Source organism: Lonchura striata, unplaced genomic scaffold, assembly GCF_046129695.1.
Source record: "Lonchura striata isolate bLonStr1 unplaced genomic scaffold, bLonStr1.mat Scaffold_91, whole genome shotgun sequence".
NCBI classification, from domain to species: Eukaryota; Metazoa; Chordata; class Aves; order Passeriformes; family Estrildidae; genus Lonchura; species Lonchura striata.
In genome coordinates, this window is record NW_027461190.1 from 570,936 (window position 1) to 597,892 (window position 26,957).

The window sequence follows — 26,957 nt, forward strand, 5'->3', positions numbered from 1 at the left end:
CAGGGGCTTTCCACCTGACTTTTGTGTTTTTGGGTTTACTCCAGAATCCTCTCAATTCATCTAAGGATTGGTAAGGGTTAGCTCCAGAGCCTTTGTTCCAGCAGTGTTCGATTTTTTTCTCTCCATTCACATTTAGTGCCTTTTTCCCAGCTCCAGTACCCTACTAGGTACCTACTAGGTACTGGCTTTTGTTAAAGGAATTTACTGTTGGAGTGGACAGACATGAAGTGTATCCCACCATTTCAGTGTGCTCCTTTCCCTCCCTGCTAATGCAAAATGTCCCAATTATAGCATTATCCCATTTCAGGAGTTGATCTAGAGCTAAGTTCTCACCTTTTCAAGGCCACTTCTCTGCAGACTTGAGCCCTCTGCAGATCCAGCAATTGGACAGCCCCAATTCTGTTGCAGTTTCTTGCATCAGATCCACAAATAGGTTTTGATCGGAGGCAGGGAAACTCCAACTGGTATATTGTTTTTTGAGCTGATCATATTGCTCGCTTAGGGTTCTCAGCCTTTCTTGCTCCATCCTTCTTTTTCTCATCTCTGCCTCTTGTCTTTTTAGTTCCTGTGATACCTGTTTAATTTTGCTCTCCGGGTCCACTCGCTCTTTGTTCTTGAAAAGCAGAACATCCTGTCATATTGCAAACAAACATGGTCATCCTAATCCTCTAAAAGGTCCAAGATAACTGGCTCATTTTTGAGGGACATCTTGGTCTCATATTTTAAGTTCTTCCTGACCCAGTATGTCTGTCCACCCATAACACACATTCCCAAGTGGTTATTGTCATAACACAATGGGTTAGCCTGAAAGAATGCTACAAACACTGACTCCATCCTTCCCCCAGTCCATACTGTGCGGTTACATTTATCACAGATTGGGACAGATATCTGTTCAACATTTCTTTTTTGTTCCTTGTGCTCTGACTGCCCGTCCTTGGGGGTCGCCCTTTGTGAGTAACACCTTATTCTTTCTTTTAGCTTGCGTATCCCCTGCTGGGTGCCGTTTATGGGACAGTGCCCGCTTATCTTACCCTTGCCGCGGTTCCTTGGGGCTGGGGCTGTCGGAGCCTCCGATTCCCCGTGTGCTCTCCGGACAGTCTGTATGCAGAGCCCGCACCTTCACCGGGGCCTCACACCTCTGTGCTGGGCCAGTTAGTGCACAGCGTGCTGGTCTTGAGGCACATTGCTGGACTCAGATTGATCAGGATCCCCACGATTATTATTCCTCTGCCTTTGCCTGTGCCCACTGGGTTGCCACCAGTGGTGAGGTAAACCATTTTCTCAGCAGCAAGAATAGTCTTCTGTGGTGTCATACCTGGACTGAGCTGCATACCTCCGTTTAAAGATGCTCCACCTTGGTAGTTTAACTGTATCTGCACTGCAGGGTACTTTATTTAACCTCCGGCACTCAACAGTAATGATTTGAGCTTTTGATCTCAATTTTCCCCTTAGCCTGTTTTGAAACAAATGAAAGCAGATCTCAGAGTCCGCTTCGATTATTCCTAGGCTTGTGGCAAGCTCTTGTTGCTGTCGAGGCAGGATGGGAATGAATAGACTTGACTCAGAAGGCTGCTGAGAGTAAAACTCCCATTTATTCAAAATACACACCTCTTTTATACGGAGCTTTGCAAGGATCAAATCTATTTGTTCTGAAGTGAAAACAACCCAGAGCATTGGTGCAAAGTGCTTGATGCACAGTGATAGAACTTAACTATAAACAACGTGAAAAACAAGAGAAATAAAGCATTATTTACATTCTTTCCCAGCTCTTTCCCAGCTTTTTGCCTGGCTAGAAACTCTCAGTTTCTTTCTTTGACTGAATCTGAGACCCACAGCTCTAAGATATGGCTAGTTCCCCTTCTAGGCACTTATCACATAAACCCTTTGGCCAATATTCCCTTCTACAGTGTGTGACCCAAACCTTGTTACAATACTCACATTTGAAATATACAAATGGATAACATTCACAATGAGGTTCAGTGCATCTTATCAGATCCCTGTCAGTCATTTACTTGGCCACCACAAGGTTATCTTCAAATCCCCAGGAGGAGAGGTGACTTTGCACTCTGGCATCTCTTCCTGGTGCTCAACCTTCTTCACTCGGGATGCGTGTGTCCACCCCTTTTCTGCTGTTTGTATTGCTGTATCTGTGGTTAAGAGGACGAGAAAAGGGCTTTCCCAGTCAGCTGTCAGTGGGGCTTCTCTCCACGTTTTTATGAGCACTTTGTCCCCAGGATGTACTTTATGTGTGGAAAAACCTAAAGGGGCACCTTGTGTTATTATTCCCTGCTTCCGCAATTCCTGCAGATTCTTACTTATGGCTATGAGATACGGCTGTGTCTGTGCATCTTCTATCCTCAGATGCCCCACTGGCATGCCATGTTCATATGGCATCCCATACAGCATTTTGAAAGGTGACACTCCAGTCTCAGAGTGAGGCATGGTCTGGATATTTAGCAAGGCTAAGGGGAGGCACTTTAACCAGGACATTTTTGTTTCCAAAATCAATTTTGCTAATTGAACCTTTAATGTTTGATTTATCCTTTCAACTTGTCAGAGCTCTGAGGCTGCCATGGGGTGTGGTATTCCCACTGGATCCCAACAGCATTGGCTTGTTGTCTAATAATTTTTGAGGGGAAGTGTGTCTCCTGGTCCGCATCTATGTATTTTACTAACCTATATCAGGGTATGATTTCTTCTAGTAGAAATTTTGATACTGTCTGAGCCATCACCTGAGAGCTCGGGAGGGCTTCTACCCTGTGGGTTAGTTTGTCCACTATTACCAATAAAAATTTATATCTCCCCACCTTAGGCAGATCAGTAAAATCTACCTGAATCCTTTTGAAAGGTCTGTATGCCACTGGGTGACTTCCCAGTGCCAGCTGCCGTGTTTTTGCCGATTAATCTTTTGACAAATCATACACCCCTGCACCTCTTGTTTTACCAGTTCATAAATCCGCTTGCACCCGAAGAATCCAGGGAATTGCTCTGCCAGGGCCTGGACTCCCCAGTGTGTTTGTTGATGTAATCTCCTCAGGATGTTTCTGCTGTAGTCTTTAGACAACAGCTCCCTCCCATCTGGCAATTTCCACTTACCTCCTTCTAGCTGGCCTCCTATCTTCTTGTACCCCTCGATTTCCTTCAGGAAGGGGTGGGGAGGATATTCCTGTACCTCCCCTTCTTCGATTCCTGGGGTACTTACCTTCATTAGAGGCATGCTTTTGGCCTCTTTGTCTGCTAAATTGTTCCCTTGGGTCCTGAACTGCATTCCTGTCTGGTGCCCTTTCACGTGGACTATGGCAACTGCCTCTGGCCCCCTTATAACCTTTAAGATTTGCCTGATTATTTCTTCATGCACTAGCCTCTTTCCCTGAGTATTGAGTAACCCTTGTTCTTCCCAAATCTTTCCAAATATGTGTACCACCCCAAATGCATAATTTGAATCTGTAAAAATTGTTCCTTTTTTCCCTTCTAATTGCCACAGGACCCTCAATACTGCGTACAACTCACAAGCTTGTGCTGACCATCCGGGATTCAGGGGTCCTGATTCCACTACCTCCCTGGTTTTGCCATCAGGAAATATCCTGATTTCCTTTTCCCATCTATGACCCTTGCAGAACCACCCACAAACCATTTTTCACCTTCTTCTAAATCTGGCCTTATTTTGATCTGCAGCTCCACCACTTCTGCGCAGTCATGGGAAGGCACTCCTGCGGCTTCCCCAGCCAGGAATCGCGCGTGATTTTGCACCGAGGTAGTTCACAATTCCAAATCCCGGGAGTGGATTAATACAGCCTCATACTGTAGGAGCCTGGCGTCAGTTGGCCACTTGTCAGCCTTTTGCTGCAGAATGCCCCGACGGTCACCTGCGACCAGGGACCTCAGATAACGGGAAGCTGGACAGGACAGAACGCACATCCAACCAATATGATTAATGCAATGTTCTCCATTTATTCGAGAGAAGATGGCAGTTTTTATACACTTCTATATAGTTTATAGTTTACAAAGCACTCTCATTGGCAAGCTAACATTGTTTACCTTTGTCTTAAAGTGGCCTAAACCTTACACTATAAACCTATACTATTTCACACCCAGACAGCCCAGTGCTTTGCATCACACCTTAATACAATTTCTATCTGCACCACAAGCTCTTCATTTCTAACTGCGTCAGAGGCTGGAAGGCCTCACAAGCCCCAAATCTGTGGCCTAGACTGAGGGGAAGCTCAATTCTCACTCCAGACATAAATCATGCCCTCTCTCTCAGAAATTCTGAAACAGTCACCTTCTTAGCCTCCTCCACCAATACTGTCACTGCTGCAATTGCTTGTAAGATCCCTGCTTACAGGATCTAAAAGCTTTGATACATACCCCACCAGCTTCTTGGCCCCTGCCCAATCCTGCATTAAAACCCCATGGGCAGTGTGATTACTGATGTCCAGGAACAGCTGAAAAGGTTTCTTTACATCAGGGAGGCTCAACTCTGGAGCTGCCGCGAGGATTTCTTTTAATTTCTTGAAACCCTCCTCATCCTGCTCTGTCTACTTTAGCTTGTCCGTGATAAGCTTTTCATGAAGAAACTTTTCCTTCTCACTATATCCCTCGATCCATTGCCTGCAGTATCCTGGAAGCCCCAGCAGCTGCCTGACCTCCTTTTTTGTTTGTGGAGGGGGTAAAGTAATGATACCTGTTATCCTGTCCGGATCCAACTTCTTACCTTTTGTTAACCAATGCCCTAGGTGCTTGACCTCAGGCTCTGTGAACTGTAATTTCAGTTTGAGACCTTCAACCCTTTTTCCCCAAAGAGGTTTAATAGTGCTATGGTCCCACACATCCTCCTCCCTGAGTCCAGCTGCCAATAGGTCATCTACGTATTGTAGTAATTTGGTCCCTTTAACGGGCACAAACTCACTTAAGAGTTTTTCAAGGGCTTGTCCAAATAGGTTTGGTGAGTACAGAGAATAGATTTACCACCCTTAAATCTTGCACCAGCCTGTAATTACCATCCGCCTTCTGTACTGCCAAGGTAGGAGTGTAATGTCTTGACATGCACAGTTCCAATGTGCCTTTCTTTCTTAGATCTTCTATTACAGCCTTCAGTCCATTCCTGCCTTTCATGGGAATGCAGTACTGTTTAATCCTGATTGGATCCTCCAGTCTCTGGATCTCAGTGTGAATTGGCTCCATGTTTAACCTCCCCGCCTCTTCCTGAGTGGAGTGTTTAACCTCCCCGCCTCTTCCCAAATCACACTTTGGGATTTATCTCATTTTTGTCCTCAGCGGTTATTTTGTAATAACTTACTGTGAGGTGGGAGTCCTGTGCTATCAGGCTTATCCCAGAGCTACCATTAGATCCCCCCCCAGCAAATTATAATCTGCTTCTTCTACCAGTACTATGTTCCCCAGACAAAACTTATTTTCTATTTCCACATTTGTTAAAACCGGAACCTTAAAGGGTTCCCCTTTAGCCCCAATGACCACCATTGAATCCTTGCTTTTAGTACATCCAGGTGGCAGTCTCTGAACTGTAGCTCTTTCTGCGCCTGAATTGACCAAAAACACCAATTCTTGTTTTTGGGGTCTAATTTTTAATTTTATCAAGGGCTCTCCAGGTGTTCTGGACCCCAAATTATAAAGCCCCTGACACCTCTAATCCTCCTGGAAGATCTGTTCATCCTTCATTCTCTTCTTACAGTCTCTTTTAAAGTGCCCTTTCTGTTTACAGTAAAAGCACTCAGGGCTGCTTACCTGTTTGTTTATGCCTTTCTTCTGAGAGGGGTTAGGTTTTCCCTGGGGCTGTTGTGTTTGTGCCAGCTTTCCGGGATTTTGTATCTGCTCCTGTTTTTGCACTTCCCTTATTGGGCCACCAGTATCCTTGCCTGTGCTTTTTATTTTTCATCATTCCTTCTCATGTAAACCTTCTGTGTCTCCCTTAACAATTCTTGGAGGCTTTTCTCTTGACAAGTTTCTCTTTTTTCTAGCTTTTTCCATATGTCCTCCCATGATTTAGCAACAAATTGTGTTTTAAACAGAATAGCCCCAACAGGTGAATTAGGGTCGGTGCCCAAATACATTTGGAGGCTCTTTCTCAGCCTCTCCAGCCATTTGGTGGGTATTTCATCCCTCCCCTGGCATTCCCCCAATGCTTTACAAATATTCTGTCCCTTTGGTACCATCCCCCAAATTCCCTGTATTACCATGTTCCTTAGCCCTATCATTTTAGACTGATCCTCCTCCGCCTGGGTGTTCTATGATGGCCTCTGTTCAGGCTTTCTCTCGTGCCACTCCCTCCCTGGGGATTCCTGTGTTCTCAATCATTTATTGCAGCCTGCCGTATCATGTCCCGTTCTTTGGCGTTGAATAACGAGCTTAGAATGGCGCAGATGTCATCATATGAATAGATGATGTTCCCCAAAAATTCATCCAGCCTCTCTGCCACCCCTAGAGGATTATCCATTAATTTCTGCATTTCCTTGCTGAAAGCTCTTACATCTCCCATATTGATCGGCACATTTACGTACCCAATGACTCCGGGAGCGGTTGGTACTTCCCTTAGAGGGTAAAGACTGGGTCTGTCCCCTTCCTCCTCACTATCGTCATGGTTTTCTCTCCGTGTCTTGCACCGTGTTCTGCTAGCTGGAGGATAAGCAGTTTTCCCAGGGGGAGGTGTGTGCCCGGGATCGTCTGCCTGTTGTGGTGCAGGTGGGGCTGGGAGGGACCTGATGGGTCCGGCAGCACCGGAGCCGAGGGCTGTGTGTTACACGGCGGTGCCTGTGCCTGTGCAGGCTGAGGCGGGCGCCCCGCTGGTGCAGGCACAGGGGCCTGAGCCTGGGGAGGAGAATTCAGGTACAGGGGTGGAAGATTGTCCAAGGGCTCTGTCTTGGTTTGGAAAGGCAGGAGTCTGTGAAGGAAGGCAAAAGCCTCTTGTGAAATGGAAAAGGTAAACTCCCTCTCTCCGAATTACCACAATTTCAAAAAAAGCTCTTAGGTAAAGATATGGGAATGGGAGTAACAGTTCCTTATTAGGAGAAAAACTAAATAAAAATAATAACAATAAAAATGTAATTAGTACAAACAAAACTAGTGATAGAGTCAGAAACCTAACACCCTGAGGAGTTAGGGTGTTGGCAGTAGTCTAGTTAAATGGTGGCTGTTTTTCCTGGAGTGGCAGATGAAATGCTGCTGGATTGGTGATCTCTAGAAGGGTGGAGTTTTCTTTGAAGGTCTGGTAGTAGTTGGGCTTGGTCTTCCTCTGGGAATCCAGCAGAGAAAAGAGCTGCTTTTCTGGGAATCCAGCTAATAGCTGCTCAGTGTCCCAAAAAGTGCAGATTTTATGCAGGTAGGGGTGCTTGGCTCCTCCCTCTGGGTGGAGCATCTCACACTGGGATGATGTAACTTTAGCGGTCATGCAGTGAGTCATTCAATGGTCCATGAACTGAAGATATCTCCCCAGAGGGAGACATTGTTCTTGGAAGAGATAAGAAAACTGCCCAACCTCCAACAGATGGCAGATAGAATACATGCTTATCTTACAAGCCAGGACAATTATTACGGAAAATTATTCTCATAGTGTAATCTTGTCTCTGAAACTGCGGGGGAAAAAAAAATTTCCAACAATATCTTTAGTGCTAGAGAGTCAAGGCATTCCTTGGTTCTGGCAAAGATGTGCAACAGAAATCATTTCATTCACACATAGGCTGGCTGTGCAGAGAAAATTATCCCATGACATGTGAGTTTTACTAGATTTTCCTAAATTTATACAGACTGAACCAATCTAAATCCATTGGTTTAATGTTCATTGCTTCCAAGTTGTGTAGTTTTCAGTATTTGGTTTCCTACTGGACCCAGATTTCTTTGCCTCTGATGTTAATTAGGTTTGAACTCCTGGATTTCCTTCTCAGCCTTTTGCAGACCAGGTGCCTCTAACTCTGCTGGGGGCAGTGTCTGGGGTAGGTGTTGGTTGCTGTTTGCTGCTGGGCACTGATGTTTTGTGGGTATCTTTTGGGGTATTCCCAGTGTGTTGAGATGTTAAACTCATCTCCACTGAGTGGTGTAACAGCCCATAACAAAACCTTTAAAATTTCTCTCCCCAAGGCAAAGGCAAACCAAGCCTGAGTAGAAAAATAATTTTTTTTTTTTTTTTAATGAAACTTGCTACATTTTCCACCAACCCAGCTAATGCAGTGTGAGTGTAACTGAGTGGAATTGTCCCGGTGTGTCCCCAGCAGCTGTGGCAGTGCAGGCCCAGCGAGCACTGAAGCTGCAGCAGTGGCAGCAAGGGCTGGCCCCGGTGGCTGGAGCTGCCCAGGGAGGGTGGCCAGGCCGAGGATTTCAGCAGAGGAGGTGTGGGCAGGCCCAGGGCCTTGCCCCGCTGTGGAGCCCTGGCTGCTGCTGCGCTGCCTTCAGTGCAGGCTCAGGGGGGCCTCCCATCCTCCTGCTGCAGGCGGGAAGTGCAAATCTCCGGGGCTGCAGAGACCTGGAGCCCAGGCTGAGGGGTCCCCCCGTGTTCAGCTGTGCTGGCGGCTGTTTCTGGCCTCGGGGCCCCTTGGCATGGGCCACGCCACTTGGCCACCAGTGGTGCTGCTTTGCACTCCTTAGGCAGAGCCCATGTCCTGCTTAGATGTTGGTGTTATAAATGAAAATTTGTCCATCCAAATAAAAATGAAAAATGAAAATTTTATTTAGGATCAAATTCTCTCTGAGCCAGCCACAAGGAGAAGGACAGTGCTGAGCCTGGGGTCGGCACTGGGTGTGTGACAGGAAGGACGCCATTTGGCAGAGGTTCCCCTACCCTAGGCACACACACGCCCTCCTGGACCCTGCAGTTCTTACAGGAAATTTTCTGCCCAAGGCTGGGATTTCAGCCATCTGCCTTTTCTTTCTATTCAAAGTCCCACATATTCATAAAGTTCTTTTCTCTGAGTCAAGGTTGAACAATCCAAGTCCAGGTGTGGATGATCCTCGATCCTCTGATGGAGTTATGGAGCCGTGGCTTTCAGATGTATCAGCCCGGAGGAGTTCAGCAATCCCAATCTAGGGTTGTTACCAGGATGATCAGTGCCCAGGCATTCCAGTATCGCCCTTCTGAGCAGCCCATCTCCCCATCTTCAGGCGAGCCACATGTGTTAAATTGTAAATGAGGCTTTGTCCAAGAAAGCCGGTATTGGTGTAACCAATATGGGGGGGGGGGGCAGTTCTCAGTGCTGGCGTGTGTGCTTTGCAATAACAAAATATTATACGTGTCAAATCATATTTCCCTTAACCAAATACAACAATATTACATTGGTGCAAATTATAACAAACATACATATCATTGGGAGCAGCAAAGTGCCAAGTCAGGCTCTGTGCCAGCCCAGCTTCCTGGGGGAGAGATTGCACCAGAGACAGGATTCTGGCCACAGACTGCTTTAAATGTGCATCCCTTATCTCCACCCTGCACTAGGTGGAGAATTCCCAGGGTAAGGAATTCCCAAGATCAATTCCATGGGAGATTGAATTGAATATCTGGCCTGGGTCTGGCTCTTCTTCTTGCCCAAGCCAATGGCAAAAGCCGTACCCATGGCATCCTGGTTTGTATCCCCAGCTTCCAAAGGTGTTTCCTTAGTTCCCTATTCATTCTTTCTACCCAGCCTGAGCTGTGGGGGTGCCAGGGGTTATGGAGGTCCCATTGTATTCCTAAAGCTGAAATAACCCCCTGAAGGATTTTTCCTGTAAAATGAGTTCTACTGTCTGATTCTATTGCTTCCACAATCCCTTTTATTGGAATTATTTCTTTTAGAAATACCTTAATAAGTGATCCAGTGGTTGCTGAAGAAGTCAGAATTGATTTTGCCCCCTTTTAGCTGACATGGTGTTACCAGAAGCTATTGAAGCCTTCCTGCTCAGGGCATTTCAGTGCCAGGCTCTTACAAGCACACACAGCTCTGTGGGTTTGTCCTGCGCTTTGTCTAATTCCCCTTCCTTCCTGTGAAAAACACCATTCACTTTTGTTAAAATTTTAGAACTTTATTAGTAAGAAAATAGTCATAAAAATTAGGACAATAAGAGACAATAAATGTAAACAATTATGGAGTCCGGTTGCCTGGCACTCCACCAAATAGCACACCTTGCTTATAAAGGATTACCCCTTAAAAGCAATGGCCTATTGCATATTCATATATCTCATACATGATTCAAACATTCCTTTCAAACCAGGGTGTTTCTGCTTAATTTTAGATTCCCCCCCATGTTGTACATCATCCTTCTTGGTTCCTGGAAGTCTGAGCTTTTCTGTAAAGGAGGCAATGATTCTTTTCTGGGGTTCCAATTGTCTGTTGCTGTGATCTCTATCCAGCGTCAATAATGCAAAGAATTTCTTGATTATCTTTTCCATTCCTTGAGCTAGTTACAAAAAGTATCTTATGTCACATAGTTTCTATTTTAATCTCATGATATAGGCTAAAAACTGTATGTAGCACACTACTTAAAAGAGATTAATACAGCACTGCTTAAAAGAGATTACTAGGACACAACTTTCCAACATAACACATATAGTATTCATTTTAATATTTGCAATGAGCCAATCATATAATATGCATTTTTCATTCTTCCCTCCCTTGGAATAGGGTGTTGCTTCTAGACAACACTTGTGCTGGTTGCTTCAAAGTACTTTGAAGAGGCTCCATATCTAATTTTCCCCATTTCCCTGAGGCTGCCCACACTTCTGGTTCACTTCAGCATAGGCCTTGCCAGACATATGACACAAAGGTACAACAGAACGAGCCTCTGTGTCAGCTTTTATAATGTTAATTTGCATTCCCAGTTTAGCGATCAAATCCCTTCCCTGTAAACTATAGTCACAATTAGGGGCAAGTAAAAATTCTTGCATTTCAAACCCTTTCCCACATATGCTAGAAGTGGTTGAATAAAGCCACTCCTCTTTCCTACTTCTCCCCTGAATACTCAAAGACATTTTTAGCAGTTGTCCCGCTTAGGTGTAAGATTCCGAGTGGATGGAGAGGCCCCTGTGTCCATCAGGAGAGGCCTCCTCTGGATGCAGACCCAGCCTGAATGTTCTCCAGGGCTCCAGTGTGGTGGGTCCCCGGTGGGATGGGAGCTCAGAGAGCCCTGACAATCCATGTCCATGCAGGGGTGGACTTGCTCCTGCTGAGGGTGCTGCTGTCTGTGCTTGCAGTGTCCTTGTGGGCTGCAGCTGGAGCCCTGACTCCTTCCCAGGGGCTGTTTGGGTGGGCTCTGCCCTGGCCAGGAGGGCAATGCCTCTGCCAGGTGCTTGTGGCCGACCCCGTCATGCCCTGGGTGCTGGGGCCCCCTTGGGCCCTGGGGTTGATCCCTCAGGGCTGTGGGAACTCTGCCATGGCCTTTGCCTTCAGCTTGGCCTTTTGCTCATCCCTTCTTGCCTTCAGCTGCTGTGCCCTTGTGCCCAAGTGCTGCAGGGCTTCTTCTGCCACTCCTGCAGCCCCGGTCACTGCCTGTGGGTGCTCATCCTCTGAGAGCTGCTGAGCTTTCTGCAAAACCTTTCCTTTCTGCAGGGACCCAAAGCAAATCCTGAACAGCAAATCCTGATCCTTCCATGTGCACTCTGCATTTCCCAGCTGTTCCTTTGTGTTCCCCGTTGTGCTCAGGGTCCCTGCCCAGCCCGTGTGGCAGAGCCGGTGCCTGTCCTGCCGCAGTGTCCAAAGGCGGCCCCCCCGGCGGGCAGGGCCGGCAGCTCCCCGGGGCCGGGCAGCGGCCGGGGCGTCCCGCAGCCTCCTGGGGGCCGGGGGCCACTGCCGGCCCTGCCCGGGGCTGGTGGGGTCAGGCAGCGCCCGGCGCTGAGCCCCGGCTGCCCCACAGCCCCGGCCCGGCCCCGCAGCTCCCCACAGGCCCCAGCCCGTGCTCCCGGTGCCGCACCTCTGCGCCCGGTGCTGCCGCTGCCACCGCAGAGAAACCCCTGCCATCCTGACCTCCTGCTTTTACTCTCCTGCGAATTGAAAGTATGAGATGGTAAATTCTGAGGAAAAAACAAAAAACGGTGCTGGAAAACAAACCAATCCTGAGTATTTTTCTGTTCCTCCTCTTTGCCATCATCCTTTTTCTTACCACATAGATTCTTCCTGCTGCTTCTTGCCTGAACCATATTGCTGCACACTCCCCTTCACCTGATTCCTTCTCAGCACACCAACACCATCCATCACCTGTTGTCCAAATCCCTTCTCCACTTCCCTCATTGCCCCACTGGGTGTCCATGTCCTTAATTACCTTCGGGGCAATGTGCAGACTACCTCAACATTCTCCCAAGGGACCCTTCAGAGACATTTTGGGATCATCATCCCTTTGGCCAGGACCCTCCCTGGCTTTCCCTTTTCTCCCCTCCATGGGTGCCCTGCCATGTTCACTCCCCGAGGATCCCTGGGCACTCACTGATGAGATTTTCAGTGCTCTCTCCCTGCTGACTCTTCACACACCCCCTGATGTGTCACTCGTCTGTCTCCTGGTCACTCCCGGGTCCCCAATCAATCCCACCACCAGCCAAGGGAGCCGATCACCCAAAGTGGGTGAGGCACCTTCAGCTGCACTCCCTGCCCGCTGCCCTGGAGGGTGGAAGGAATTCGGGATGAGCCCCAGGGTGTGTGGAAAAATTGACATCGGCAGAGGATTCTGTCCACAGAACAGACAGAGGAGTCCTATAAAAGTAATTTCATTCCTAATAAAAGGGAGTGGCCATTGGACATTTCCCATGGGATCTCTCCAATTGTTGGAGGACACAGTCTCGTTTTCATCCTGATTTTCCCAGCTGCATCTCCCTTTCCCTTTCTGTATTGGCTGAAATACTTGAGAGCTACAGACTTGTCAATCCACCTACTACTTACCCCTTTCTTATGCACCCCACTTTTGTATAGCAGATGATATTCATGGCTCTGTTAAGGCTTCGTTGTTCTTCTCCAAGTTAATGAATTTAGTAAGACCTTGGCTGAGCAGCAGTCTGTGTCATCAATTAATAAAATTTTCTGAAACCGATGTCTTCTCCTGTCACTTCCTAACATAAAAGTTATTTGGCCCTATCTCCGAGCAGATTCAGAGCATCTGTTTGTAAAGACACTTTCCTGTGGTTCCTTCCATGGGGTCCCCCGTTTGTGGGACATCCCCCCTGGAGCAGGGTGTCCCCTCTGTGCTGCAGCCCCAGGGCTCGGGCAGAGCTCAGCCAATCAGAGCCCGCGGCGCTGATGACTCACCAGTTGCCAGGCAGACTCGCAGCTCCCCGCGTTCCCCACCTGGACCCACCTGCGCCCCCCCTCGGCCCCATGGCCCCGCGAGGGGAATTTGGGGAGGTGGGAGTGGGGCAGCGCCAAGGCCGGGCCCCCCCGCGCTGTCCTGGCGGGAGCGGCTGCAGTGGGGACCGAGTGCGGGCGGGAGCGGCCGAGAGCCCAGCGCTGCCCCAGCCCGACCTGCCCCAGCTCCATCCCTGCCCCTGCGCTGGGATGCTGTGGGGCTGGGGGGAAGAGGGAGCCGGCAGTGGGTGCTGGGCCTGGGGCCAGGAGGAGAAGGGAAGGAGAAGCAGGCTTGAGGAACAGAATGGTGAAAGGATGCAGGTGGCAGGAGAAGATGGGATTGTGCAGGAGAAGGAGGAATGGCAGGAGGAAGAGGAGTGTGAGGAAGAGTAGAGACACAGGAGGAGGAGGAGGAGCAGAAAGAAGAAGCAGCAGAAGGTTCCACTCCTCCCTGTGACTGCAGCCTCCCCCCAGCCCAGGAGTGCTGCTCCCTCCACATGCAGCAGGTGACTGTGGAAGTGGATCCACGATTTTCATGGGGTGAATCTTGGTGTTTCTGAGCTTGCTTGGGCTAAATATTGATGCTTTGCTTTTATGTGGCAGCTAAATATTTATATCCTGGAGGAGGTTTTTCGTGAGTTGTGGTGTTTAGGGAGTTTTTGATGTGTGTCTTGGAAGTTTGCGGTATTTTTGGGCTGAATCTTGGTGTTTTGGAGGTTCTTACAGACACAAGATTCCAAATGACTTCCTGAGATGAACTTGGGCAAGGTGGAACCTCCATTCCAAGGTGCTCTCCTCTTGTTTTTTCCCCAAACCAGGATTTGTCATACCCAGGGTGTGCCTGGATGGAGGAGGAAAAGCCCCGGAGATGCTGCAGGAGGAGGAGCTGCAAACCCAGCCCAGGGAGCTGCAGGGAGGAAAGAGCCCCCCTGAGCCAGGAAGGCGGGCGGAGATCCAGGCGGAGCTCGGAGCTGGTGGAGAAGCCTCATGGCAGGGAGAAGCCCCACAAGTGCTTGGAATGTGGGAAGGGTTTCAGGTGGAGCTCCCACCTGATCGAGCACCAGAGGATCCACACTGGTGAGAGGCCCTACGAGTGTGGGGAGTGTGGGAAGAGGTTTCAGAGAAGCTCCCATCTCCTTCTCCATGAGCGGATTCACACAGAGGAGAGGCCCTTCCTCTGCTCCGACTGTGGGAAGGGCTTCAAGCACAACTCTGACCTCATCGTGCACCGGCGCATCCACACCGGGGAGAGGCCCTATGAGTGCTTGGAATGTGGGAAGAGCTTTGGGTGGAGCTCTTCCCTGAGAATACACCAGCGCATCCACACTGGGGAGAGGCCCTACGAGTGTCCCCAGTGTGGGAAGAGGTTTCACACCAGCTCTGATGTCCTCAAGCATGAACAGATTCACACAGAGGAGAGTCCCTTCCGCTGCCCTGACTGCGGGAAGGGCTTCAAGCAAAACTCCCACCTCACCGTGCACCAGCGCATCCACACCGGGGAGAGGCCCTACGAGTGTGGGGAGTGTGGGAAGAACTTCTCCAGGAGCTCTCAACTGACACAACACCAACGGAGGCACCACTAAGGGAAGCCCTGTGAGTGCCCCGAGTGAGGGAAGAGCTTGGAGTGAGGGAAGAGAGTGAGGGAAGAGCTTGGTGTGCTGCTGCAGCTCCATCCCCCATGGGAGGATCCGGGCTGGATGATCCCCAGTGACCCCCATTGGGCAGAGCCCTGGTGTCCCCGTATGGGGAATAAAACAGAGAGTAAAGCAATGGAGCTGATAAAGGGGCCCGATATCTGAGGCCTGACTGAGCAGAAACTGTGGGAGACACAGACACAGTTTAAGTCTCCCTGGGCAAGAAGTGACCAGGCAACATGGTGTGAGTCTTTGTGATAAGATAAATGTTCCCAGGTTACTGGATGTCACGAAGAATGTGTAACCAATGGGAAATTGTTACCAAAAACAGAGCCCTCTATAATCACCATATAAGTAAATCCCTGTATAAACACCTGGTACACTCAATAAAATTGGCTTTGCTCTAAACTGGGATGTCCCCGTCTCTCCATGGTGGATAACCCTGTTGTGGGTGATCCCCGTTGGGTGGGGGAAGGTGCTGGAGGGATTTCTTTCCCTTCTCCTGGTGCTGCCGTGGTTTGGTTGGTAATAAATTCCCTCCCTGTGCCCAGGCCGGGTCTGTTGTCCCCGTGCCGGTGCTCGGGGCGGGATCTCTCCCGTTCCTTCTCTGCACTGCCGGGCCTCTCCTCAGCCAATGAGAGAACGCGGTGGAGAAGAGTCAGCCAATGAGAGCGAGCGGCGCTGATGACTCACCAGTTGCCGGGCAGACCCGCAGCAGGCAGTGTTCCCCACCTGGACCCGCCCTCCCTGCCCAGGGCCGGCCCCGCCGTGGGGTCCCCCCAAGTCCCTCCCCAGTGCCCCCAGGAACTGGGCTGGGTTTAACTGGGAAGCTTTACTGGGAACACTGGGAGCAGGCGGGCAGGGGCAGAGGGACAGCAGGGCTGGGGGACACTCAATCCCCCCAAAATCAGCGTGGGGATGGAGCTGGGAAGGTCCTGGCTCGGCCCGAGGCCACGGGGAGCGGCTGCGGCCGCCGGCGGCTCAGGAGCTCTGTGGGCAGAGAAAAGGGGGTGACACCGGGCTGGGGGCCCCGGGGAGCACACACACTCCAGAGGAGGGGGGACACGACTCAGGGGATCCCCCAGACTTCCTTGCGCCGGTAGAACCCAATCCCCAGTGCCAGGAAGACAAACCCCAACTCAGGAGTCTCCAGTTCCTGTCAGCATCTTGCTGTGGCAGCATCCAGCAGCATCTCTGGGGTTTCCACAGGGGTCAGGATCTCCCAAAAACTCTCACAGGCACCCAGGCCCCTCCAAGCACCCTCCTGGTCGCTCCCACCCCACTCAGGATCCCCCCTGAAACCTCCCTCTTGATCCCTTCCTGACCTCCCCAGGACCCACCAAAGCCCCTCCTGTCCCTCTCAGGATCCCACAGCCTCCTTCCAGTTGCCCCCACTGCCCCAGGACCCCCAAATCCTCTCCCAGTCACGTCCTAGTGCCCTCCAGGGACCTCCAGAACCCCATCCCACCCTCCTACCCTCCCCAGAATCCTTCAAACACTTTCTTAGCCCTTCCAAACCCACAATCTCCTCTCCCAGTTGAAACCAGGCTCTCTCCAGCTCCCTCCCAGTTGCTCCCAGCATATCCCAGTGGCTCTCCCAGCACCCCCAATTCCTCCCTCGTACCTCAGTTCCGGCTCACAGGGTGCTCCGGGGTGACGTGCTCCACCTGGCAGGTGGAGGTGAGCCCGGCCCGGGTTGGGGTTTCCAGCAGCACCAGGAGCTGGTGGGTCCAGTCCCCGTTGGGGACCATGTCGGTGGCCACCACAGAGAGCTCCTGCTGGCCCTGGAACCACCTCAGCTGGATGGGAGCAGGCGGCTGGGGCCGGGCCGGGAGCTCGAGGGCAGCAGAGAGATGGACACGCTGGGGGTCACTGGGAGAGAGCAGGGATACACTGGGATCAACTGTGGGGAACTGGGAGAGAGAGGGGAGGGGTGGTGTGGCCTTGGGGCAGACTGGGAGTGGACTGGGAAGGATTGGGGTGGTACTCAGAGAGATGGGAGGGGATGGGGGGCACTGGCAGAGAGGGTGGAGATCTCGGAGTGAACTGGGGAGGAAATGGGAATTGGCTGGGAAGGAGTGGGAGGGACTGGGAATGGGCTGGGAAGGAGTGGGAGGGACTGGGGCGGCACTGGGAGGGACTGGGAATGGGCTGGGAAGGAGTGGGAGGGACTGGGAATGGGCTGGGAAGGAGTGGGAGGGACTGGGGCGGCACTGGGAGGAACTGGGAATGGGCTGGGAAGGAGTGGGAGGGACTGGGGCAGCACTGGGAAGGAACTGGGAATGGGCTGGGAAGGAGTGGGAGGGACTGGGGCGGCACTGGGAGGAACTGGGAATGAAGCGCGCGGCACTGGGAGGCCGAGTCCAGTGCGGGGCACGCGGCGCTGCGGGTCTGCCTGGCAACTGATGAGTCATCAGAGACTCGCGCTCTGATTGGCTGAGAGGCGGCAGCACCACGCCAGGCTGAGATGGACAGCCGGGAGGCACTGGGAGAGACTGGGATGGACTGGGAGAGCCACGGGGTCAGTGGCAGGGACAGAAGGTCTCGGGGATGGGCACAAGGAGGGCTGAGGGCTCTGGGGCGATTCCCAGGGAGGTTTTGAGGGGCCTCAGGGTCATTGCCAGAGCAGGGCTCGAGGGGACACGCTCTGCCCCACGCTCACCTCGGCGCTCCGTGAGGAACGGCCTGAGATACTCGTGGTTGTACCGGCAGAGCCAGCCCACCGCAGTCCTTCTTTGCTCCATAACGTGTGGGTCGCTGTTGCAGTACCTGGCTGCTGTCCCTGGAGTATCTGTCCCGTGGTATCTGTGGATACCATGCAAAGGCCTTTTCTGCTTCTTTACCCTGCACTCTCCTCGTAGCAGTTCAGGCTGGAACAAATGGCTCCCAGAACAGGGACCTTGGGCAGTTGTCCAGTCCCGGAGAGCGTCTCCTGAAGGTCATCGGATCTGGGATCTTTGGGAATTCAAGCGTCGTTTGGGACCAGCTTCTTCCTTCGCTTTGTGAGGACTGTTTCTCCTGGCCTGTCGGCACCCCTTTGGAATTCTGAGGGAAGGCTGCCGCTTTGGAAGGGAAGCTTTCAGAATCCAAAGGACCGGCAGGAGCCCACCAGCCCCCTCGAGGTTTCGCTTTTCCTTTGTGTCCCTCGCATTGGTGAGTACTCGCAGCGTGGGCTGCCAGGTGCCCGGGGGAGAGCTCCACACATGAACACATTTATCTTAAGTTAATCCTTTTGCCTCGTGGGGGGGAATTTTGGGTTGTTTGGGGAACATGGACAATCATTTATCCCCAGCTCAACGAGAGATTTATATTCAGATTAAAGCAACCTTAGTACTAGGGAATGTTTCATTTAAAAAGAGGGATCTTAAAACTTTTGTTCAGTTTTTGTTTGAGCACTTTCCTGAGGCTTCCCAGGAAGATGTTTTGTCACTTTCATTCTGGGGGAAAGTTGGGTGATGCATTTATGATATACAAGTGGGTGGAAATTATAAAGTGGGCAAGTTTAATCCTATTTTCAATTTGATTTTTAAATTAGTAAAGCCTAAGTGAGAAAGTTGGGTCCCTGGTTCTTGTTCCCCGTGTTACTCCCTCCCTGATCCTAACCCTGCTTCTCCTATGGGTGGGATGGGAGCCAGACCCTGCCCACGGGCACAGGGCTGTCACCTACTCCCTGCTGCCTCCTGCCCCACTCAGTCCCTCTCTCGGGCTGGCCCTGGCCACTCCAGCAGAGCCTTCCCCGCTCCCTTGTCCCCGACTGCCCTGTCCCCAGTTTGGTCCCCAGCTCCAGGAATGTCAGTTGTACAGCCCCGCCTCGGGTCCCTCCCCTGCGCTGGCAGCTGCGTCGATGGTGTCACCGTCGGGACCAGCCCCTTCTGTCCCCTGCCCACATCCCCGAGTGGGCCCTTGAGGGTGGTTCCCTCCTTCTCCAGCCCATCCCGGTTCCCACGCCGCGGAACCGAACGCGGGCCTGGCTGGAAGCCCGTCATGCTGGCCTGCAGGCCCCGAGTCACCGGGCCCCACCGCTCCGCCGGAGGCTGCGCGCTCCAGCCCGCCCCGACCCACCTTCCGAAGAGGATGAGGACGGCGGCACCCCGGCAGTAACAACAGGCCGGGAGGAGGCTGGACACGGATCAGGGAGGAGCCCTGCGGGATGGGGACCTGGACTTGGTGAGAGATCTCGATTGCCTTGTGGCGCCTGTCGTCATTAAACGGGGAAAGGAGCCGCGATGGGAGCGGATTCCTCACACTGAGGGGAAGGAGTTGAGAAAAGCGGCCAGAGACTACGGCCGCAATTCTCCATATTTTAAAAATGTATTGGACTAAACTTTCACAGGACATACCTTAATTCCCCATGCCTTCCATTACATTACCACTGCACTATTGCAGTGGAAAAAACTTTTAAAGCCAATCCTATCCAAGTATGACTTGAGTGAAGTTTTAGGCGAAGGCCAGGAAGGCCTTGAGGCTTTGGCAGGAGAGGGGGAATTTAGCAGACCAGAGGATGAGGTCATGCTGCCCAACAATGTCTTAGATGACATCAAATCTGCTGCAAAGACTGCTCTTTTAAAAATCCCTGATGGAACCACCCTTGTCCAAAACTTTTCTTCAATCCATCAGGGGGTTGAAGAGACATTTGTTAAGTTTGTTGACCACCTCCCAGAGGCCATTGTTCGCCAAATTGATAATGTAGAGGCCAGGGATGAACTCCTGGGAAAAATGGCAATGTCTAACGCCAACCCAGAAACCAAAAAGATTCTTGGAGCTCTTCCCCAAAATCCAGAGCCACTCATCCCACAGATGGTCGACACCTGCACTAAGGCCTCTTCTTCAGAAACTGCTTTAGCCCTGGCCGTGAGCAAAGGGGTGGGGGAGGCAGTGGTGCCCATTAACAACGAGAGGTGCTTGAACTGTGGCCAGTTCGGCCATTTCCAAGCAAACTGCCCTCACTGGCCTCCTGTGCACTTTAACTCACCTCGCTGCCCTCTCCAGAACACCTAGAAATGATCAGCCCTCGCAGCGTCCGGGAAACGGGCGGGGAGCGCGGCGCGGTCCCGCACGGAGACAACGAGCGGCAGCCGCGGCCCCGGGGCCGAGGGCGGGCGGGCGAGGCCGGCGGGCGGGCAGCCCCGCCGGGGGCGGCTCAGAACCGCAGTCCTGGGGCGAAACTGCCGCCCCCGCCCCGCTGCTGCTCCGGAGCTCCTGCGCCCGCAGCGTCCGCGGGCACCGGCCGGGACAGAGCCCGGGAAGGAGAAGGGGCCGAGCCTCGGCGTGGCCGCCAGCGCCGGGAGCGGGACGAGCCCCGCACGGCAGCGCCCCAGCACCGGCGCCACGTCCAGCATCACCAACACACACGCAAACCCGCTGGCCAAGGTAAAAAAGTCCCTGCCATGAACGTTCTGGGGACAGGAAATGGTTCAATGTCAAAAACAGATACGGTTTCATAACCCTGAATGATAACAAACAAGATGTGTTTGTTCAACAGACTGCTATAAAAAAGAATAACCGCAGGAAATAACTCCACAGTCTAGGAGATGTAGAAATTGTGGAATTTAATATAATACAAGGAAGAAAAAGCCCCCAAGCAGCAGATGTGACAGGACCTGGTGGAGTTCCAGTGCAAGGTAGCAAACATGCACCAAACTGCAAACCTGCGAAATATTACCCATGTCATGGAAGTCCTCCACACTCCTTCCGGGGAAATTAAACCCAAAACCAGCAGCCAAATCCCAGCAACAGCCCAAAAGCTGAAAGAGCACAGAACACCGATAAGCCACCTTCCATCCAAGACTCCACCTCCATATCAAAACAACTTTCCTGTCTGATAAGTCCCACTTCTTCTAATACCCTTCCCCAGTTCCTGTGGCCTCCCTGCCCCCCTCCCATTTTCCCTGTTTCCTTTCCCTTGTCCTATTACCCCTTTTTTATGTTCCCACAAATTCCTACCTCCTTTTCCCCCTTTCCATGGCCTCCCTCCACTAGTCCCTTTCCCCAGAGTTCCTTCATAATACCTGAAGGAGTGTAATTGGGGGGGAAGAAAGGAAAGTTTTCCTAAATTAACCATCTTTTTCTTAAAAAGTAATGATTTCTATTTGGAGTTTCCAACAGGCACACCACCACCTACATTACCTCGTACAGAGTCTGTCACAGCCAGCAGCACTGCCACAGGGGCCAGAGAACCAGTCCCTACTGAAGGCTCCTGATTCCATCTCCTGATAAACCAGACTAAGAAAACCCCACATCCCTCCTGCCAGCTCTAAGAAAATCTATTTGGACATTAGAGACTCAGAATTGTTTGCATTTTGAAAATTGTCGTATGAGCGCTTTTGATTGTTTTTGTCATTTTGTGTTGAATCAGTTGATCCTCCAGAGAAGCTTTCTTAATAATATAAAAAGGGGAATTGTGGGGATCCTGGGGGGCATTTCCCTGGTTTGGGGAGACGCGGGAGGCTTCCCTCAAGGGGCTGTTGGACTCTGTTTGCTCCTTGCCCTGTTCCTGTGTCTGTTCCTGTGTCCCTGGGCCACTCCCTCCCTGTTCCCTGACTGGGCCTCATCTTTGTACTGCCCAGGGACCAGGGTCACCCCCACCCCGACTCCTCAGGACAGGGAGAGCTGAGAGTTGGAGCAGGGGGATGGGCGTGCTGGGGAAAACCCTGAACATCTCACGGCATGGCTGATTCAGACATCTGTGGATACCATGCAAAGGCCTTTTCTGCTTCTTTACCGTGGACTCTCCTTGTAGCAGCTCAGGCTGCAACAACTGGGGATCATCCAGCCCGGATCCTCCCATGGGGATGGAGCTGGAGCAGCGCACGAAGCTCTGCCCCCACTCAGGACACCCGCAGGGCCTCCCTGGTGTGGAAGTGCTGCTGAGTGATGATCTCTGAATTCCACCTGAAGCTCTTCTGACATTGCAAGCACTCATAGGGCCGTTCCCCAGTGTGGATCCTGTGGTGCTTGGTGAGGTCGGAGGTCCCACTGAAGCTCTTCCCACATTCCTCACACTCGTAGGGCCTCTCCCCAGTGTGGATCCTCTGGTGTTCCATCAGGTGGGAGTTCCAGCTGAAACCCTGCCCACATTCCAAGCACTTGTGGGACTTCTCCCTGCCATGAGGCTTCTCCACCAGCTCCGAGCTCCGGCTGGATCTCCGCCCGCCTTCCTGGCTCAGGGGGCTCTTTCCTCCCTGCAGCTCCCTGGGCTGGGTTTGCAGCTCCTCCTCCTGCAGCATCTCCGGGGCTTTTCCTCCTCCTCCATCCAGCCACACCCAGGGAATGACAAATCCTGGTTTGGGGGAAAAACAAGAGGCGAGCACCTTGGACTGGAGGCTCCTCCTGCCCAAGTCCATCCCTAGAACTCAGCAGGACTCTTGTGTCCATGAAAATCTCCACAGTCTCAAGGTTCAGCCCAAAACAACACTCCCAGGAGTTCCCTATCTCTGATCTCTCCACTTTTGGGGTTCCAGAGGTTTCCTTTCCTTGGGATGATGGGGGTCCAATGGCTCCAGGGGTTCCCCCTTCTCAGGTGTCCTGCTTAGGGATGATCCAGGGGCTGTTGGGGCTCCATGGGGTCCCTTCTCCCCTGATGCTCTACTCTGAGATCCCAGGTGTCCCAGGGGTTCCTCCTCTCCAGGCTCCCCCCCTTTCCAGCCAGCCGGGGGTCCCCCAGCTCCAGGATCGCCCCTCTCTGCTCTCCCCACTCCGGGGGTCCCAGGGGTTCCCCTCCTCTGCTCCCCCGGGGGTCCCCAGGACAATGTCCTCCCCCTGGTGACACTGGGCAAGGGCCACATGGACTCCCAAAGATCCCCCAGGGGGCTCAGCTTTGGGGTCCTGCAAGATCCAAACCTACACACACACAGAGAAAAAAACCTCCCGGGGTTTATTTGGGCCTCCCAGACGAACATCTGGGGCTCAATTCCACAATCTGCAAGCTCCCAACACACCCCAATAAAAAACCCTCTCAGAGACCCCCCGATATATTTGGGACAAGCTCCCCCTCCCCCCTCACCTGCAGGATGAGCTGGGGGCGATGGTCCCGGGGCCAAGGGTGCTGCGGCCTCAGGGGGCACTGGAACCTCCTGTTTCTCCTCCTTTTCCTGCTCCTCATCCTCATCTTCCTCCTCCTCCTTCCTAATCCCACCTCCTGCCCAGTTCCTGCCTTCTGTATATTTCGAGTACAGCACCTTGCTTGTTTTTAGAGCGAGAACAAAGATCCCCGCGGGAACACGGCTTGCTGGCTTTAGTCAGAAGTAGCGGTGACTAAAGGTCCTGTTTCCTCTGCTGTGCTCCCGTCCTTGTTCCTCCTCAGTGTTCAGGCTGGGCTATGGGGTGTCCCTGTTTGCTGCATTTTCAGAGCTCCTCCTGGAGCCTTTGGGCAATAGGCTGTGCCCTGGGAGGGTTCTTTGTGCTCCTTTGTGACCCAGGAGAACCTTCCGGGCGGTTTCTGCGTGAGCTGCTGCTGTGATGTCACAGGAGCACTGCCACGTCCCCGAGGTGCTCCCGTGGCTGTGGGACACGGAGGCCTCAGTGTCCCCAGTGGCTCTGGGCACTGCTCCTTGCCGGAGGATCCTCCTGCCCGAGGCATTCTCAGCACCAGCCCAGCCCTGACGGGTGTCCTTGTGTGCTTGCAGGCCTGCAGTCTGCAGATGTGTGCAGCGCAGCCAGAATGATCCAGCACGTGGCTGCTGCAGTTTGCACGCTGTACTCTGTGGCTTATTCGGGATATTTTTTAACCCACTTGGCACGTAAGTCGAGGTTTTCTCTCGGTGCTGTGGCTTTGGGCTTGCTGTGTGCTTTCTGTTCTTCCTCTGGACCCGAGCTGACTTTGTAACCAAATGGCCATGAAGGCACCATTGCTTTGGGAGAGCTCCTGCCAGCAGCTGCAGCTGAAAAAGGGGGTGTCTGCAGCCAGCGGGGCGTGCACAGCATTTGCAATGAGCCCTGGGGGGTTCTGTTCCCTCCAGCGGGGAGTCTGTGGCAGCAGAGCCGGGAACTCCCTGCCCAGCCAAGAACTGACCCAGCCCAGCATTTTGTGCTGTTCTCTTGCTGTGGGAAGGGACTGTGGCTCCTGGAGGGACGCTGGGAAAGCAAAATGCTCTCTCGGGGTTGCCTTGCTCCATGGCATTTCCCACGACAGGCAGTTTTTTCCTGACAGCATCTGGTTCATGTTCCCTCTCCTGTTGCAGGGCACCTCATGTGTGGATTCCGAGCAGCTCCTCCTCCGGTGAGTGGGAAAGGAACCTTTGGTGTTTGGAATTGTGCAGCAAGCTGTGAGCTCGGAGTGTGGCAGCCGAGTGCCAGCCTGGGAGGCTGAAGGAAAGTTCCTGTCAGAGTCTTTGCAGCAGCAGCAGCAGCAGCAAAGGGATCCCCAGCAGATTTCTCCTTTTCTGCTGCTGAGCTTTTGAAGAGCTGCAGGTCTGGATTTGCAGGCAGAGGATTGCTTGCTAGCTTTAGCCACAGTGGAATATCGTTTTCCCAACAATAAGTGGCAATGTCGACTTTAGCCCATTGTTAGTTTGAAGGACTCCAAACCCAATTTCTGCTTTGTGCAGCTGGATGTGCAGCTGAAGGTAAATAAGGTGATCACTGAGATAGAACTTCCCGTCCCTCACGCTGCCATCTGTCCACAGGGCACAAAAGCAGCACCAGCCCCTCCTCTGGCTCCCTCTGCTCCCAAAGAGGAGGCCAAAGAGGAGGAAGACAGCAGTGAGCTCCCCGCTGTTCTGGGGGACGCTGGTGAACTTCCCTCGGTGCCAGGGGATGACAGTGAACTTCCTGCTGCTCTGGGAGACGAGGGCGAACATCCCGCGCTGTGGGAATACAGCGGCGAGGCTCCCGCGGCGTGGGACAAGGACAGTGGACATCTCCCGGCGTGGGACAAGGGCAGTGGATGTCCCCTGGTGCAGGACGAGGATGGCCAAGCCCCCATGGTGTGGGATGAGGACAGAGGACATCTCCCGCTGTGGGATGAGGACAGAGGACATCCTGTGCCTTGGGAAGAGGAGGGTGAACTTCTCCCAGCATGGGAAGAGGACAGTGAACATCCCCTGGCTTGGAAAGATGATGGCGAACCTGCAGCATTTTGGGAAGAGGACCCAGAACCTCCCTGTGCTTGGGAAGAGGACACTGAACCTCCCTGTGCTTGGGAAGAGGACACGGAACCTCCCTCCGCTGTGGGATCCTGGGCTGAAGGTTCTGACAGCAGCACAGCCCTGCAGCCAGAGGGGAGAGGGGAGTGGTGCCTGGTGCAGCTGAGTACGTCTGCTCTGTTCCTGTGTTCAGAGCAGGGGCTGTGTGTGTGTCTCGGCATCAGCTGCAGCCAGCGTTGCTCTGCAGCTGAATGTCACAGGGGCATTTATTGTCCTTCCCCAGCTGAGACCAAGGGGCTCACGGCCCCAGGGAGTGGGGCTGCATTCTGGCTCTGCTCTGGTGGGGTCTCGCTCTGGGAGGGAGCCTCTTCCACGTGGTTTCTTTCAGGGAACATCGTGAGCGTGGCGGAGCCTGCCGAGAAATACCTGGAAGTGGAGCAGATTGGCCAAGGGTAAGTGCACGGCAGCTACTTCTGCACAAGCAGCCCAGGGGCTGTGCTGGTGCAGGATCAAGGGAGAAGTCAGGAGAGCTCCAAACACCTTCAGACACTGGGGTGCCATCCTGCTGTCTCTCAGTCCTGATCAGAATTGAGAACTGTGGTCAGAAGGAGCCGTCACAGGCCCCTGAGGCCGGCAGTGTCCTGCCTGCAGCAAGGAGCAGGACCTGTGAGATCTTCTGTGTCTGGAACTGGATTGCCTAAAAGAGCCACTCACCATCTGGAGACTGTCAGACAACAGCTCTCAAGGAGATTTCTTTCAAATATTTTGCTTCATAAAATATCTTCCGGTCAGAATTAACAACCTAAAGGTTTAGAAACAGGAACCGGAGATGAACTAATAAGTGCTCTATTCTAGCACAGGTCGTAGAGCCCATACATTCAGCAACAGACACAGAGCTGATGCACTCTGGGGGAAAATGCATCACCTGCCTGATGGCAGGGCCCTTGTGGATCCTGCAGGTCTTAGGCAGGAAATGGAAAAGGATGAAATGCATTCTTTTCCAGTTCTTTAGACACCCATTGCTCACTTCAGGTTTTGAACTAAAGCAATTCAGTGTGGACATTTGGGATTTGCTCCAGCCCAATTCCTTCGTGTTGGGTCTCAGTTTTCCCTTGCACACCTGGCATGGCAGAGGGCTGGTGGCTGCTGTGCTGTTGTTGCAAGGGTCAATGCACCCAGGTGTTTGTGAGCGCTGCAGGCAGCAGAGATTTCCTGTCTGGGCTGGCTTTCACTCCCAGGGCCTTAAGCACTGCTTCTTTCTTCTCTGCTGTTTTGTCTCCAGGGCTTTCGGAACCGTTTCCAAAGGACTCGACAGGGCCACTGGAGGAGAGGTCAGTGCCAACACGCCCAGCACGTCTGGCAGCTCTCCAGGGCTCTCCCCTCTGCTGGGAGCTGTGGCTGCAGCTCTGGGGGCCAGCAGAGCTTTCCTGCACAGGCTGCTCCTCTGAAGGCAGAGCAGTGTCAGCCTGCAGAGCACAGCTGGGACACACTTGGTCCTTCTGGAGTGCCCAAAGGGATGCAAGGAGGGCAGCAGTGTCTGTCAGAGCAGGACATGCTGGCTTGCTCTTCATATCTAAAAGTGTGAACGCATCAGGGCTGGAGACTGAGGCCCAATTTATCTTCACCCCAGCCGCAGACAGGAGCACTATTTAGCAGTTTTTCCATCCTGCCTTTCATCTTCAAAGGGTACCTCAAGGCTTAATTAGGGTGAGATCCTGCTTGGGCTCAATTTGGGGATTTAATTCCACTTCAGCTGTCCACAGAGAGAGAAGGAGAGAAATGAGAAGATGGATGTCCAGAGCAAAGCTCTTTCCTAAACCCTGCAGTTGTGTTTGGGTCTGGGGTCAGTGACAGCCTGTGACAGGGATCACCTGAGCAATGGATGTGTGTGTTTGCTTTGTTGTGCAATCCCAAACAGAGCAGCTGCATCTGAAATCATGACCAAATCCCATGCAATTGCTAAAGGGTTCCCGGCTGTTTTGCTCTGTTTTCACAGA

General features: G+C 52.5%; 1 protein-coding gene and 1 pseudogene across 1 annotated transcript in view; both read right to left on the reverse strand.

Moving 5' to 3' along the window:
- LOC144248803 (uncharacterized) overlaps positions 1 to 26,957 on the reverse strand; it is a 538,816-nt gene that overhangs the window by 411,152 nt on the left and 100,707 nt on the right. Inside the window, 1 exon segment of the mRNA XM_077790790.1 lies at positions 21,770 to 21,937. Within this exon segment, the coding sequence (XP_077646916.1) occupies positions 21,770 to 21,937 (168 nt within the window).
- On the reverse strand, positions 16,471 to 18,864 carry LOC144248792 (class II histocompatibility antigen, B-L beta chain-like; annotated as a pseudogene).